This window comes from Manis javanica, chromosome 6 (assembly GCF_040802235.1).
Source record: "Manis javanica isolate MJ-LG chromosome 6, MJ_LKY, whole genome shotgun sequence".
Taxonomy (NCBI): domain Eukaryota; kingdom Metazoa; phylum Chordata; class Mammalia; order Pholidota; family Manidae; genus Manis; species Manis javanica.
In genome coordinates, this window is record NC_133161.1 from 136,878,092 (window position 1) to 136,894,668 (window position 16,577).

Sequence of the window (16,577 nt, forward strand, 5' to 3'; positions counted from 1 at the left end):
TTGAGGGACGCACCCTTGTGTGATTTGTCCTGATGGCCTGGGACCCATCAGGTACCTGACACTTCTGAGGTTGTACCGTGTCCTTCAAATCAGGACTCTCAGTGTTGTACCAAGAAGTGTCCTCTTACCCAGAAGCTGAGAAGAACAAAAGCAGTTAGAGGAAATTCCCCTGCTCTAGGAGGGAGCAGACGGCAGGGGGTGTGGAGGCCCAGTGAGGGGTGGGGGGCTTGTGTGTGGTGTCCCCTCCCACCCACCCTTCTTTGGAGAGAGACTTCCTTCTAACAGGGACCCCTCTGTTGTTGTGGCTGAGAGCTTCGACTTAAGAAGCATAGTTTCCCAGTGATACCACCAGATTCCTGATGTGTGACACCCCAGGGCAGCGTGGTGAAGGATGCCGTTGACTGCTTTGTGGCCCCCAGACAGGGACACCATTGTGAGTCACATTTAGTATGTGAGTTCCCCCTCCCCATGACGGGCACTATTCTTAGTACCATTCTCTGCTCCCTGGGACAGAGGTCACTGGGACCACAGTCCAGTTGGGTGGGTGGATGGGCTGGGCCCCGGGGGTGAGAGGAGGCGCATGGAGGCCTGAGGAAGAGACTTGATAGCTTTAGGATGTATCAGAACAAGGGCGAGGATGCAGCCCTGCTGCCCTGGGGACTGGGCAGACCTTCCGCTAAGCAGCAGAGAAACATCATTTGGGGGACTATAACCAGGAGTGCCAGGCTCATTTCAGTGTTTCAACAAGCCCGGGGCATAAGCAGTTCCATGGGTCTGGCCTGGGATGTTGCTGGCCGGCCTTTGTAGCCAGTGTTTTTTCCAGCCCAGAACCACCTCCACTCGCTCTGCTTCCATGTGGCCCAGATCGCCCTTCCGGGCCTGAAGTGCAGGCCCGACGCTGCGGGAGCAGGCTCCTGTGTCAGGCCAGCCAGGGAGCGGGCCCACCTGAGACCAGCACGCCCGCCCTGACCCAGTGTTACTCCATGTTCTTCCCATTCCTCTTGCTCCCCACAACTGAAAGGGCAGGTTAGGAGTTTGCAGAAAGGTCCCAGGGAGGAAGGAATCCTTAGGAGGATACATGGAAGCTTTTCATTTGCTACCAAAATGTAGGCTTTCTGAAGGGTGAGCAGCGACTTTCAGACAACCCGGAGCGAGAGCACCGCCGTCCGCCCTGGGTGGGCCCCCAGGATGGCTCCTCAGGCCCTGGGGGAAGGACACTTGAGCTGACACACCACTGCTTTGACTTGCCTGGTGTGAAGCTAACCAGAGACATTTCTCCCATTCAGGCATCTGGGTTTTACATTTATGCCCCCTCTTCCCATGGGTCTAAATAGAAAAAGAGAGAGCCCTGCATTTAGGGCCTGCGCTCTCAGGTCCCGAATTTCAGTTTTATATTCCTTACAAACAAAGGTAAACTCACAATGAGAAAGAAAAAAAAGTAACCCACAGTCAGACTTACTCTGCCTGTGTCCGTATACACAGCATCAGGGGTCAGATACACACAGGGAGGCCTGGAGCCAGGCAGAGAGCCTGCAACACTGACATGCGATTTGGGAAATGACAGTGGCAGGAAAAACAGCAGTAATAATTCTGTCTGAGATTTTTTCCTCTATCAGCTGGTTCCAGCGACATGAGTTGGAAGTCCCCTTCTCTGCTTTCTGGCCACCTAGTCCTAAGGGCCAGAGAGAGCCTCTTGGACTTTCCTCTTCGGGACTGGGCGTGTGTTCCCTGCTCCCCGGCCAGGTAGAAGAAGCCCTTTGCTCTGTTCCCTTTCCTCAGCTTGGTATGATTAGCCCTCAACTCCCCATAGAGGTTTTAAGAGAGTGTGAGAGAGGTTTCAGTGTAAACAGTGGTGGGAGAAATGAGGAAGTAACAGCCTAACAGCCACCCCGGGGGACCTGGATGATCGGGCTGGAAATGTCACCTGTGCAGGTGGGTGTCTGTCAGGGGCACTAGTGTCAGACAGTCGGGAGGCTCACTAGCTATCCAGTGTCCTGTGGCTGCTGCGATGAAGAGGTGTCTTTTAAAAGCCGGACCCTTCAACTAGATGTCAGCCTCTGGGCTGGTCTTGTTTAGGGGCAGTGCAGTGTTGAGATGAAGAATTTAGGGGTCAGACTCCACCTCTGATCTCAATGGCCTTGGACAACGCCAGTGGACACAGCCACGCAGCGTATCAGCTTTCTCAGCTGTAGAGTGTGGTACACACACATATAACAATATTATCTGCCCCATGGAGTTACTGTGCGGAATCAAGGAGATGAATAGAAAGCATTACACACACAGTCGGCTTCATCATAAGTGTGCAATAACTCAGAGCTCTTGTTCGCACTTTTCTCCGCCAGGGGTCTTAAAGCGACTCCTCTCTCTGTCTTATGTCCGTGAGTGATCTTGACCCAGCAGAGCCCAAGGTTCAGTTACACAGTTTTGGGGTAGTTGATTTTTCTTTATATGTCTCTCTTCAGGGGCTTGTTGGATGTATAGCCGTTTTGTACTTTTTAGGAAATCTGTTACATCACACATATTCTTGCACCTGCCTTTTCTTCAATTTTCACCCCCGGAAATCCCATAGCATTTCTTAGTGGAGACTTGTTCTTACTTCTGCCCATCAGGATGGCTTCTCAGTGGATTCCTCATGTAATGTCCCCTTTAGACCCCTGGGCCCAGACAGGGAGTGGTAGCTGGTGACTTTAACTGAGCTCCCAAGAAAGCTACACATGTCTGTGTTGTATAAACGGTTTATTAACAAGGAGTAGAAACTGAAGGGGGCAAGGATTTACTGTTAACACTGTGTGCTGTTTCTCTGAATGTTCATTTATTTTGTAGGCATTCCCCAAATCATTTTATTCTAGAGTGTGTCTAAGGTTTTTCTTGCAAGATGGTTTTCAAGAGCTCAGGAGCTTTCTTGGAGGGATGAGGTAGATTCCATTTTCCGTATTTAGCTTGGGATGTGCTGAGGAGGTGTGCTGGAGACCACCTGGGACACAGTGGCTGGAGGAGCGCCTCCTGTGGTGGCCCAGTGATGGTGCATGTCAGTGGCAGTTTCCCTGGTGTGTGGAGTTGAAAGGCCTGGGCCCTAGACCCAGCGCCACCAGGTCTAACTGTGCCCTGTAGTAAAGTCACATCGCTTTGCTGAGCACCTTTTGCTACACCAGTAGGATTTAATGGTACGACTGCTTGTGTCTCACTATAGAGGAGGAGGATTTTAGGAACAAGCAATATGGTGCATGTGAACACACCTTGCAGAGGTATGAGCTACCACAAGAGATTGCCCTGATCGATCATAAAGGACATTTCTTTTTTAGATTGAGGACAACCTAGAGCTTGTTTCCTATTGCATCTCAGTTTACTTTAGATCAGACAAATTGAAACTCAGGTTAAGGATTAGAGCATTGAAAAGTCAATTGTTTCTATGTGAGTTAGAGCATCCTAGGCTTCCTTCGTCTCCACGCACTGGGTCTTTCCCTGTCCCACCCTGTCCAGGTTGCCTCTGACATGGTATTATAAGGTACAAGGTAGACATAGAAAGGGCAGCATGGACGACTGAACCTTATTTGTCTCTGGCTACCCCCATAGATGAGGTGTAGGACTCACTAGCAGCATTGACATTTCTGAGTGAAAAGTTACCTTAAAAGGAAATCTATGTAGTATAAATCCTTTAGCTTATGATAAGTTGACTATCAGAGCATGTTGGGCTTTCAGGAACTAAGATCTTGGCAGTATTGATGGCTAATACAAGAGAACAGTGTATGCGTGTGTGTGTGTGAGTTACAATATACTGAACAGTATTCTTCAGAATTCCTGAGACAGTCCTCCCTAGTCCCTGGGGATTCCCTGGGCGGGAGTTAATCCCTCACAAAGTGATGAAGCTTGCCTTCCTTGGTTTGGGTGCCTGCTTGTCAGTGGCCTGGGAGGATGGGATGGTGGTGGGCAGGGATATTAAAACATGATGATGGAAACAACATCCAGCTTCTGTTTCCTTGTTAGATGCCCCAGGGTAGTGACCTCACTGGTGAAGCAGGACCCAAAGGTCCCCGGCTCTGGAGAAGTGCTTATGAGCTTCGGCTTCTGATTGGAAGTAGCAAGGACATCCTTAATTAACACCTTTATTACTCCTTAAGGCAGAAATAATGGTATAGTTTTTGAAGGCACAAAAGATAATGTGGCCTTACAACATCTCAGAGGATAGATCCAGTATTTTCCTTCTAGTGTTTGCATAGCAATAAAAAGGGACTGACCCTTAAAGTCAACCAAAGTAATATTGGTAAGACAATGGTATATTGTATTTGATCCTTTTTTTTTTTGATGGGAAGTTATTCACCTTTCCGTCTATTGAAGCTCACCCAACATACGTGTTTATATGTCACCTTCATTTTCTTCTGGCTAGAGGGACAGAGAGAGGAGGGAAGAGGGGGAGAGGGAGGGTTGGATGATGGGATTAGTTGCTGCGAGTGTGAACATCTGGTGTGATGATTCCCCATGGCTTGTGTTTCCAGGCAGTGGACCAATCCAGCTGTGGCAGTTTCTTCTGGAATTACTCACTGATAAATCCTGTCAGTCTTTTATCAGCTGGACAGGAGATGGCTGGGAATTCAAGCTTTCTGACCCAGATGAGGTAAGGAGGGCGTGCCTTGGGAGAGCCGGGTGAGCCCTGGAGAGGACTGTGTGGGCCTGGATGACGTTTCCTAGGATTTCAATCCTAGCTCTCCTTTGCCTGTATGACTTCGAGCAAGTATACAGCCCTTCTGAGCCTTAGCATTCATCACTTGGAAAAACAGAGAAAGTATCTGTATCGCCCATTTGTTTTCCAGGATTAGTTGATGTGATGCACATGAAATGCCTAGCACACAGCAGCCCTTCATGAATTGGAGTTGCCTTCTCTGACTTAGCATGTTTCCAGGCTCCATGGCTCTGTAAATCTGAACAGGGTCAGACAATTCAGGGGGCCTTGGAAGATGGATAGAACATGTTCCTTAGTTCATTCTTTTATTCAACAAATGCTTGCTTATTGAGGGGCTGCTTTGTGTCATGCCCAGTTCTGAGGATAATAAACAGTGAACAAGAGACAGCATCTCTGTTCTGGCAGACATGAGAAGATACTGTGCCTTGGCACAGAAAACATGCTTCCCCCTGATAAAAGGCAGGTATGATTGCAGGGCATGGTTGCAGCTCAGCTCTCCTCCACTCCCTCACATTAAATGTCATGATTTCAAAGCAAGGATATTCTACAAATAATATAGGAAAAGAAGGGAGGGTATAGTGTTTCTTTTCTTTTTTCCCCCAATATCAGATACTTTAACTCCATTGCATAGAAGTTCAAGGTCATTGTGTTTTCATTAACTTAATCCACTTGACTGCCATTCTTGCCCAACTCTTGAAAACTAGAATTCAGAAGAGACAGGCCAGAAAAATATGTTCCATGTACATGAATCTCTAACCATCTTACTTAAACGTCATGGGTCACCATGAATGAATGGGTGCAGGATATAAACATGTCTATTCAAATTATCCTGTATATTTTGACTCCCCCTCCTTTTTATTTTTTACTTTTTAATTTCAGGTGGCCAGGAGATGGGGAAAAAGGAAAAATAAACCGAAAATGAATTATGAGAAACTGAGCCGTGGCCTACGCTACTATTATGACAAAAACATCATCCACAAGACAGCGGGTAAACGCTATGTGTACCGCTTTGTGTGTGACCTGCAGAGCCTGCTGGGATACACACCCGAGGAACTCCATGCCATGCTGGACGTCAAGCCCGATGCTGATGAGTGATGGACACCAGAGGGCTCGGGGGAAACTCTGATGAGACATTTCAGAGAACAACCGCGTCGGTCGGACTCTTTATTTTTAATTGTTATTCTATTTTTAATTTTCCAGAACTCATTTTTTACATTCAGGGGTGGGAGCTAAGTGAGCTGCAGCTATAATCAATTGTGCACAGTTGGATAAAGAGAGCCAGGACTTGCGGGGTGGGTGGGACAAGAAATTCTTGCGCAAATTTTCTGGAGCAGGAGAATGAGAAGGGTTTGCTTAGAAGCTTGAAGAATCTGGCCTAAGGGAGGATGAGACTAATGTGTCCAATCATTTAAAATAATCATCCAGGAAAAAAAAAAGGTGTCTTGATTTATGGTCTAATAGGAAAAGAAATTGACCCATCAGGAGTCATGAGACCAATGAAAGGCAATTAGTTTGCTTTTGATTTTAGGTCTGGGAGGACAAAAACAAGGAAGGTGGGATAAAACATTTTGTTTGGGGGATGCTCTAAAAACCAAGGACTATTCACTTTTTACTCTATTTTCAAAACAAAGATGAACTTCAGTGGGGAAGGGCCAACACTGTTTTTGTGTTAAAACTTACTTTATTAAAATTTGTGCCAGTATTTTTTTTTTCTTAAAAATCGTCGTAAGCTCTAAGGTGGTCTCAGTATCGTAGTATCATGAAAGTTTGTTTTTATTTGCCGGCTGAGGAGTCTGTCACAGTGCAAGAAAACTGTTTATATAGACCCCACTGGAAATGCAAAGTGTTGTCACTGAGATGGGGAATCCCATATTCATGTGACTTATATATGAAGGAAAATCTAATGCTGATTTGGGTACAAGGGAACTGTACATGTGACGTTCATCTATGATTTAAAAAAAAATTATTATCACACCCCTCTACTTACTTGTCATTAGTGGATTCTCGGGGTTTGTACTTAACCTTGAGCTAAGAAGCATTAAGTCTTTGAACTGAATGTATTTTGCAGCCCTGGTTTTGGACCACAGTAAATGTAGGAGCACTGTTGAAGTCATGGAAAGGAGGTCAAAGGAGAAAGATTCAATTGTTTGTTTATTGGTTTTACACCTGCAACATGTATGACTTGGAACAAAAGCTGTAGGAATGGGCATTACCCCTCAGGGCTTAAGAAATAAGTCCTGAACACATGTCATTCCAAACTAATGCTGTACACTTTCTCCTTTATGTCTTATTTTCCCAGCAGCCCACATGTATTGCTTTTCCCCCATTGTTATTCAGTGAGAGAAATGTACAGCTTTCTGATGGGTTAGTCAGAGAGTAACTGCAGACATGACATGAGTTAAAGAGCATCTGATCAAGCTATTCAGACTTACTGGGTTTGCAGAGAGATGGAAATTAAGGGAACCTTTAAGTATAATGTGGCTTGGCTGTCTTTGGGAGGAGAAATGCAGGGCTTTCTTTTGAAGAATTTAAGCCAGTTGAGCAGGGTGTTGGGTTAAGACTGTGTAGGTAGAGAGAATAGTGCAAATGCTATTAGGGTCTGTGCCTCTTGGCATGGGGTAAGTGAAGGTCAATAATTGCAGAAGAGAGGCATAACTTGAAGGCAGAGGACACAAGAAAAGGAGCCCGAGTGAAGAAAATAAGGTGGTGATTTGAATATATTTTTAGTTCCCCCAAACTATACAGACTTAGTAAACGGAGGCAACTGTGAAGGATAATAATGAAAACAGGGTTAGGGGTTATGGGGGCAACATCTACCTAGTGAGGAAAAGTGTCTAATACAACTATAATCACCCCCACCATATAGATGCCTGATTGAAAAGAGGGATGGCTTTATGGACTTGAGTGAAAGAGGTGAAGAAACATTTAAGATGGACTTCTCAGGGCTAGCTCTTCTTGGGCTTTCGCTGAGAAACTGGAAGTACTACCTACCTTCTGGAAGCATGTCTTCAAGGAAGTGGTTTGTTTACACCCAGGTCCTCCTGCAGATCCTGAATTACCAGGGACTGAGCTCTGTGATTCATGAGTTTCCTCAGACTGATAAATCAGAGCATGCACTTGGAAAGCAGAGACAGAATCAGCCCAGCTGTGTATTTTGATCTTCCGGATGCAGGTGCCTTAACGAAGCTCTCGAAATATTTTAGGAGCTGCTCAGGGAGTGTTAGGCAGAACTGTTGGACTACATTGTTTTCTCTTAGATTATGTGATCTTTGTTGGGCACTGGCAAAGGGGCACTTGTGTGTGTGTGTGTTTGTGTGTGTGAGTGTGTATGTTTGCAGACATGCAAAACTGCAGCTGAGGTAATACCTGGATTTTCTAGTGAATTCTTTCCACATTTCAGTCATGGGCAAGAGTAGAGCCAAGGCAGGGCATCAGTCATTGCTTGCTGTTCGCAACCAGGAATAAAATGACTTTCTCAACTCATCAACCTTTTCTTTTGCATTTATGCTGAAAACTCCCCATGTGTGAGTGTGTCTGAACTCCTGCAATAATTCCATAGCAGATAAGACACAATAAAGTGCCTCCTCATGCTCCTCGGCCTGCTTGTTTGCAAAGATGCCTCTTTGGGTCCTCCATTTTCAGTATTTGTAGATAGCTTATTAAGACAGCTTTGTCGATCTGGCCAGATGCTTTTTCTCCTTCTGTCCAAAGGCCAGAGACCATCCCAGGAAGAGTGGTGGGTGGTTTATACACTGGAAATGTAGCAGAATTGTTGCATTTATGCTTTTTAAAAACACATGTTAACTTCAGAGGAAGGATGGGCAAATCTGGTTTAGCTGGGTGAAACCTTTGTTTTCCAAGAGATGCCCTCACCTCTGGGTTTTGGCTGTAGGGTTCAGAGTCAACTTTTGTTCCTGTCTCCATTCAGGGGAGGGACTTCCCTACACAGAGCCCTGGCTTTGTGGTTATGGGGACTGGAGGTGGCATTCAAAGATCAGATGTCCTTTTCCTCACTTTGGAGATGAACACTCTGGGTTTTAGAGCATTAACCTGCCTAATCTTCATTGTGAAATTATACCTTCTCTATTCTAGACATGCTGTGCGTGCTGCTTTCTCTGTTGGGGTCTATATAAATGTGTTGAGCTCATACCTACATTCCAAAGAAGTTTCAAGGAATCATAAATATATGTATACATATACATATATAAAGTATATATATTAAAATGAAATTATATCAGGAATACTGCCTCAGTTATTGAACTTTTTTTAAGAATAGTTTTGCTTTGTTTTTTAAGCTGAGAAGTATAGGGGTGAAAAAGATGTTATATTGTGTTTGACTATTTTCCAACTTGTATTTTCATATAATTTATATTTTTTAAGAGTTGAAAATTTAAAAGCAAGATGAAAAAAGGAAAAGCAGGTGCTTTTTAAAAATCAGAACTGAGGTAGCTTAGAGATGTAGCGATGTAAGTGTCTTATGTGTTTTTTTTTTTTAAACAAAAACATTTCTTACGGGGGAGTCTTTCATTTGTTTATTTTAGTAGCTGATGCTGGCACATCATTTTGCTGGAGAGTTTTTTATATACTGTAGCCTGATTTCATATTGTATTTTAAACTGTGTGAGATTAAAAACAAAGAAATTCATTCCTAACAACATGGGTTTGGCTCAGTCCTTTCTTGCCTGGTGCATGTGTGGAAGCAGGACAGATTCACCAGCCAGAGACAAGCACAGGAGGAGTGCCCTGCAGCCTTGCTGACGTCAGTATCTCAGAACCAATGCAGATGAACATTTCTCAGTAAAGTTAGAACAGTAATGACAATCTAAGGGACTATAATCTAATACTCCAATCCATGAATACATGGTGTCACCCTTTGTGGAATGTCCCTGGCCTTACATTACCTCATTATGTCCATGTCTGGAAGGCTAAGAACCCCGTCAAGAAAATTTTTAATGACTCAACAGATAAACATTTGACTTCAGCCTAGGTAAAGTTCCTGATATGAACACAGGAGGTTGAGCATCTCTAGTCAGTCCTTGTACAGAAACAGTATTCTTGCTTCATCTTCTGGTTCTAATTCTGTGCCAATTTGGACCCATCACATCCATCTCCTCGGTCCCAACTCTTTCACTGGGGCTGACAATTGGGCATGATAATATCTGTCAGATCCCCCAGCAGCCCGTGCTATAAATAAAATTATATTTACAAGTGCTTTGGGGAGGAGGGCTTAGGAACACATCCTGCATGGTATGTTTCTCTTGTTGAAACTGTAGGAGGTGGATGTTTTTAATTAACACCAGCATCTGCAACATGAATCCCAACTCACAGCTGGAAAGAGAATTTTTGCTGAATTGTTCACAAAGAGCTCTGTTTTTGGAAAATCTGTTTCTTCAGGCCTGGAGCTTGAGGTTTGCTGAGTGCATGTTAAACACTGACTGTGTGGTCTAGTGGTCAGGGAGCTGGGCTCCTGCAAGGAGGGTGCTGGATCCTACATCCAAGTCAAGCCACCTCCACTCAGTGGGAGACTTTGGGAAGATGGCTTGAGGTCTTTATTTTTTTTAGTCATCAGGGCAAACCTGGGCAAAGCCACAATTCCTGTGCCAAACAGAGACACATCCAGGCCATTTTCCCCCTGAATAAACAGGATATAAAAAACAGGTTTCTGCCTCAGTCAAGGATTTGGTTATAGAGAGCTTTCCTTCAGCACCCAAGTATCTGATTTAATGCTGACCAGGTTAAAAGAAACAAGATATGCTTGAATGAAATCATCTTAGACCCCTGACTGTCTCTCCACCTAGGAGCCAGAGTTTAGAGGTGAGCTTTCAGACAACTGGGTGCTGGTCCTGCCTCTCCTGGTACAGCTGAGACCACCATACTGAAGCCTGGGAGGTGGGAGCTGGGAGGGAGGTAATAGCTTCTAAAACACCTGTAGGGTTTGGGGTGAAAATAGGAGACCCGGGGGAAAGAGTATTTGGAAAGAAGCAGGTGGTCAAAAATCTATAGATCTGGCAGGCCTTCAGGAAAGAGCTCCTGGGAGGAGTTCTGGCTGCCACCGCCTTGGCTTTGGAGCAGTCTATAGGCCCCATGCCAAACAAACAACAGCTGCCCCCAGGGCTTTCCTATAATGAAGAATAACTATTTTAACCTAAAAAGGGGGATGACTGAGATTTGTAACATGGGTAAAAGGAGGCTGGCAATGTAGGTTGGAGGTGACACACGGGGTACTGTGGGCTGGCTCTGTGCCACAGAGATGTTCAGTCGGCCTACACAGCATTGGACTCGCGTGTGCAGTTCTAGTGAATGGTGTGCACAGTAAGGCCATGGTGTGGTCCTTAGTTCTGGCATTCCTTCAGACGCCAAGGGGAAGATGCCCCCTAGAGATGAAGATGACTTTCCCTTTTTTGTCTCTAGTAGGTCAGCCTCACCCATTCACATTCCAGCCTAGTCGCTGTAGAGTTTGAGTTTGTGACCCCTGTGAAGATAGCTATCCACATTCCATGTTTACTTGGCATGAAGCTCATTTTATTTTAGAACCTACAGGGGAAGAGAGCACAGCAGGTCATCAGGTTTATCAACACCATCTCACTTTTAAGCCCATTATGCCATGTTGCCACCCAACAAGTCTGAAAGGTCCCCTTGGACGATGCTGGCCAATGGCCCTCCATCCACAGGGGCCACAGCCCTGGTTACTAAGAACTGCACTTCATACACCACATACTGGACAAGGACAGTCTTCTTTGAATAGGGAAGTTTTCTTCTTCCACAACCCGTTTTCTGACCCCTGCTTTTCCCCAGTGGCTGCTCTGGGAAGGTGATGTGTGATGCAGTTTCAGTTGTACGGAGCCTTTATCTAGCTCAGAGAGAGGGCTCCTTGACCTTCTGGGTAGCTGACCGTTGCCATTTTATGGGTATTATTGGCTCAGCTTGCTGCTGTTGATCATACCCGACCCTTGGACATCTCTCCATGCTGGAGAATCCTCACCTAGGAACAACAAATGACAGAAGACAGAAGCACTTTTCTGGCACCTCTAGCAATGAGGCAGGGATTTAAGGAGTCGATAACATTAGGTGTTGATCAATTGGTGATTGCAGTTGAGGGAAAAAGGCTTGAAGTTGAGGGAAAAAAACTGTTGAGAACTCAGGACTCCAAATTAGGGAGTAAGGTGGTAGCTCTGACCTCTCTTGCACCTTGGCCAGTGCTAGTTCCTGTTTGATCCAATGTCCCAGTGCCTTTCTCTTTTTCCATTTTCCTGGAAAATATTCCTATCCTGGGAAAGCCAGTTTCATTCTGTTGCCTGGCCTATCTCAATGTGCTGACGCCCAAAGCAAGACAGCAGCAACACTAGGCAATCAACAATAACCAGGTCTCGTGACATGCTGCACAATCCCCAAGCCCTTCAGAGTTTACAGTCCTGCCCCTAATCTCTCATCCCTGCTGTTCAGGCTCTAGTGCTCTCTCAGCCACAGCATTTTTAGAGAGCTTTGACGTCAGGTCAGCTCTGTTCACGCCATGTGATACCACGTGGAGGACCACAGAGGTTTTCAGCGGCCACTTGCAGGAATTACTGAGGGTCAAGAGACAGCCACTACCTTCTCCCCCGCCCATTCCACTCTGTTAGACTGAGCCACTGGCTTGGGGCAGAAGCAAGCTATTTTTAATTTTTCTACAGGCAGATCAGGAAATTTTAGCTGTGACTCTTCCTATACCCTTTCAAGGGCTGTCCCCCAGATGTGCCTGGAAATTGCAAGTGACTTGACGGGGTGGCAGCAGTCTCCACTGGCTGGAAAACTGATGATGACTCTTGGCTTTGATCTGGGATTGCCTTTTTGAGGCAAGAATATTCCAGATGCTAGAAGGAGAGATGGGACTGAGATCTACATAAAGACTTTGGGAATTGTGCAGTGTTCACTTGCACAGGTTGCTGCTCTCACAGATCTCAGGAGAATTAGGGAATCCTCTCTGCTAACTTGTTTCTCAGGTAGACCAGTTTTGTCTTGTTGCTCTAGTTTCCATGGTAACAGGAAAGTTTACATGTATAGTGCAGCCAGTGCCCGTTTAATCTGAGATGTGTATACATATTAGAGGAAACGTATGAGTGATGGTAGATGCAAGGACCATGTTTGGAGGGTACTGGATATTTCATTCCAGTATCTGTTTTCTCTATGGCCACGTATTCATGAAGACAGCACACAGCTGTCTTGAGTCCCAGAAGACTTAAAGGTTTTTCTTCAGTGACTGACCTTGGACCACTGGAGTAGGCTGTGGATTCATCAGGGTGCAGTTGGGAGGCTGCTTTAACTGTGGGCTCAGGCTACTTGTTCAAGAACAGATAGGGGTGTCAGGTGGGTCTTGCATGATGCTGGGGCATGTTAGCTGCTCTGGCCACCCATGCATGTAGCCTCTTCGAAATCCCAGAACTGGGCCCTGACCACAAATTCCAAATAGCCTTCTCTGTGACCGCAAGTAACAGCCAAAAACCTGAAACGCAGCCAACAAAGGCCGAATTAAAGCAAGGGCGACCACAGGTCCTGAGGTACCAGGGAAAGTTCCAGTGTCCTGGCATCCTTATGCACAATAGCCCCTTTCCCTTTCATGACACTCTGCATGGTCTCCTTATAAAACCCATCAGTGGCCTAGAGGACGATGAGCAGAAGAGCAAACACTAGAATTCTAAGTTTACATTTTGAATCAAAAGGGGTTTAAAGCTTATTGAGTCCCACTTTTTCAATCAGGCATGTGTGATCTCCAGGTCCAGAGAGAGGCTTGCCTAAAGTCACCCCATTAGGGACAGAACTGGGACTTGAATGCAGAAATGATTCTATAGGCCCTCCCAGTCCTATCGCTCTTCCTCTACTATATTGAGTCTCATCCAATTTCCAGACAACACATCCTAGTTTAAAGTTGATCCTAGTTGATTCAGAATTGTTCTTGATGATTATTTCTACTAGTTCTGATGGATTCCAACCCACTGCTAAGTGTGCTGTTCAGGTTAGGAAAGGAAGACTAAGAAAGGTGGGTCCCCAGGTATTGGAAGCTGTTCCATCTCCTGGTTTTCAGAAACCAAAAGTGCTAATCTTTCCCTGGCATCCTGGGCACCTACCTCCACCCCGGGCTGCCATCTCTAAGTGCATAGGGCACGGGGCTATAGGATGATATAGCTGGAAGGTACCCTACATGATGACATTACCAAACATATTTAGTCAGGAAACAAATATGCGTCGAACATCTATCTGCTCTTGGAGCTCAGTAGTAGGGAAACCATAGGAGGAAGGGAAACATGACTTTTTTCCTTTACTCTGCTGCTAGTAACTCAAGGGTTATAGGCAAGTAAAGGGAGAATTGCTATCCAGTGTAGCAACAGTATGGTTTGGAGAAGCACCTAATCTGGAAGAATTTGCACCCAAAAGGTGAGTAGCTGTTAGCTAGGTGGAAAGAAAGAGCTCAGGTTGAGGCTTGGTGGTGAGAAAGTTTTAAGTATTAATAGGGAAACTGGAAGTTGTTCTGTGGACTCAGCACAAAGTAGTGGTGAGAGCCAAGGATGGGATGGAGGGAGAGATGAGTCAGGACTTGGAGAGCTGGTGAAGAGCGAGGTGGGGCCCCGAGGGTCTTCCTGCAGGCTAAGTCACGCGAGCCAATCGCTCTGGTTGTACCGCAGAGAACAGAGCAGAGGGGACGAGGATGGAGGCAGGGAAACCAAATGGAAAATGATTTCATTGGTTCAGAAAAGCAGCCTCCAAGGGAATCGGTAGTGAGCAGATCAGAGAGATACTCAGGAGGTTTAATTGCCGGGACTGGGTGACTGGTTGGTGTGGAGGGGTGGTGAGCCAGTGGGCTGGGACCAGGACTTTGGGTGGGAAGCAGAGATGACTATCACAGTCCTAGTCGTTGGTCACAGGATCACCAGTGCGTGAGTTTTAGACCTGGAAAGAAACTTAAAGTCCAATCCCTTCATTGTGTAGATAAAGTGGTTAAGGTAAGAGGGTTTAGGTGGCTGGTCTGAGATCACACTGCAAACTGGTGAGAGGCAAACTTTGGCTGTAGATCTAGTGTCTCCAAGGCCAATGGTATGTATGTGATGAGGATGGAGGGCTTGCCCCTCAAAACACAGGCAAGAAAGAGTCTATCTCTCCCTTCCCTCCCTCGTTTCCTCCCTCCTCTCCCCCCTTCCTCTTCCTCTTCTGGAGACAAGAGCTGTTTCACTACCGAATGGATGTGACAGCTCTCCCTGCATGACTGACCTGGGCTGCCTCTTCTCATCACGGTGCTAATTTTCTCCCTGGGGCCCTAGGCATCTACCTCCACCCTGGGCTGTAATTGAAAGAGAAAGGGAAGGTGGTCCTTTCTCTGCTCCAGCTGCCTGCTTCTCAGCCTCCCTGAGCGCTGGCAGAGCCCCATGTGCTGAGCATTCTCTGAGTATCATTCCTAGGATCCTATTCAGGGCATAGGACAGAACAGGTGTCTGTCTGACCAGTGCTGTGAGGGCTTCCATTCCCAACTCAGCATCCCATGACATCTCTGTATCTCTTCTCCTAAGCTGAGCACCTCCTTCCTTTCTTTAAAAATCTTTCTGTCACTGTAGTCCTTGGTGATTCTTTTTCTCATTCTCATCCATTCTCTTTATTCTCCATCTGAGTTTCCTCTCTTTGTGTCTCACATCTTATATTCCTAGAGATGAAATGTGACAGGCTGAAGAGAAAAGGCAGTAACATTTAAAAGAGTATGGACTCTGACACTAAACTACATGGTTTTAAATCCTAGGCCTGCCAATTCTGGGCTGCGTGACCTTGAGCAAGTTACATAACCTCTCTGTGCCTTAATTTTTTTCATTCATGACATAGGGAAAATAGTACCAACCTCACAGGATTGATATGGTGATTGCCATTAATTAATTAATTCATTAATATATGTTGGCGCTTGACTCGTAGTAAGTGGTATGTTAGTGGAAGCTACTAGTAAATCTGAAACCACAGCTCCAGAAAGTCCTTTTCTCCTTCCTTTGAGAACCACTTCCCTCATCAACCCTGGGTTTCTGGAACAAGGAAAAGACTTCAGCATTCAGTGCAAGGACTCTGGAGGGCCAGTCCGAAGAGACAGGAGTGTCTGCTCCCCACCCTCCCGGCGCTTGGCCTGGGCTCTGAGTGCCGAGGCCTCCCTGCCTGCGGTGGGCCTGCATGCTCTTGCAGCTGCAGGTGGGCAGAGCGGCTGGCTGCGGGCGTGGAAAGGCCAGAGCTGTTCCGGCCAGCTCCGGGACCCAGCATTTTCCACTGCTCCTTGCTCGTTTGCTTTCCTCGCCAGGCCCCACCAACGCCCCGCTGCGTGGAGATCTCTGAACGGTGTCCAACAGCAACGCCGGGCCTGCCCGGAGTCTCTCCCACTGCCGAGCTCCAAGCCCCCCTCTTGCCTGCCCCTGTTGGCCGGCAGAAGGACGCGGGGCCTGGCTGGCCCACGCAGAAAGTTCTCACACAAAGTGCCATTGTGTGGGGCTGGTCTGTGCGAGACAAATGGAAGGGATTTCAAAATCAACGGCAAGTTATTTTTATCCATGGAAAGGCTGAAATGCCTTTATTTTCCATCTTGGGAAACAAACCTTAAGGGATCATTGTGCTGCAGCGTGTTTTCATTTACTCTGGTCTGCAAGCATTGAGGAGGGAGGCTTCTGAGCGACCTGGGTTCAGAAAGGATGAAAGCTAGAAACGTAGGCTGTTGGAGTCCTTGCGCCGCTCCTAGGATGGGGGCCTGCTGGGGATGGCCCAGGACCCATCACTGGTGTGACCTTCAAGCCCTCGAACTTTTTCTCCTGCCAGAGCTCTGAGCACTTCCTGTGGTCCTCCAGACTGGGCACCTTGTTCTACTTTACACCCACCCACTAACCCTGCAGGTTTTCACCAGCTACTTTTCT

The 16,577-nt window shown here is 46.4% G+C and overlaps 1 protein-coding gene across 8 annotated transcripts in view; it reads left to right on the plus strand.

Annotated features, from left to right (window-relative positions):
- Positions 1–9,332, plus strand: part of ETS1 (ETS proto-oncogene 1, transcription factor) — a 125,373-nt gene extending 116,041 nt beyond the window's left edge. For all 8 annotated transcript variants that reach the window (XM_037000811.2, XM_073239495.1, XM_073239494.1 and 5 more), the window contains 2 exons: positions 4,494–4,612; positions 5,558–9,332. In XM_037000811.2, the coding sequence (XP_036856706.1) occupies positions 4,494–4,612; positions 5,558–5,773 (335 nt within the window). In that variant the 3' untranslated portion in view covers positions 5,774–9,332. The remainder of the gene's footprint in view (positions 1–4,493; positions 4,613–5,557) is intronic.
- The last annotated feature ends 7,245 nt before the right edge of the window (positions 9,333–16,577 follow it).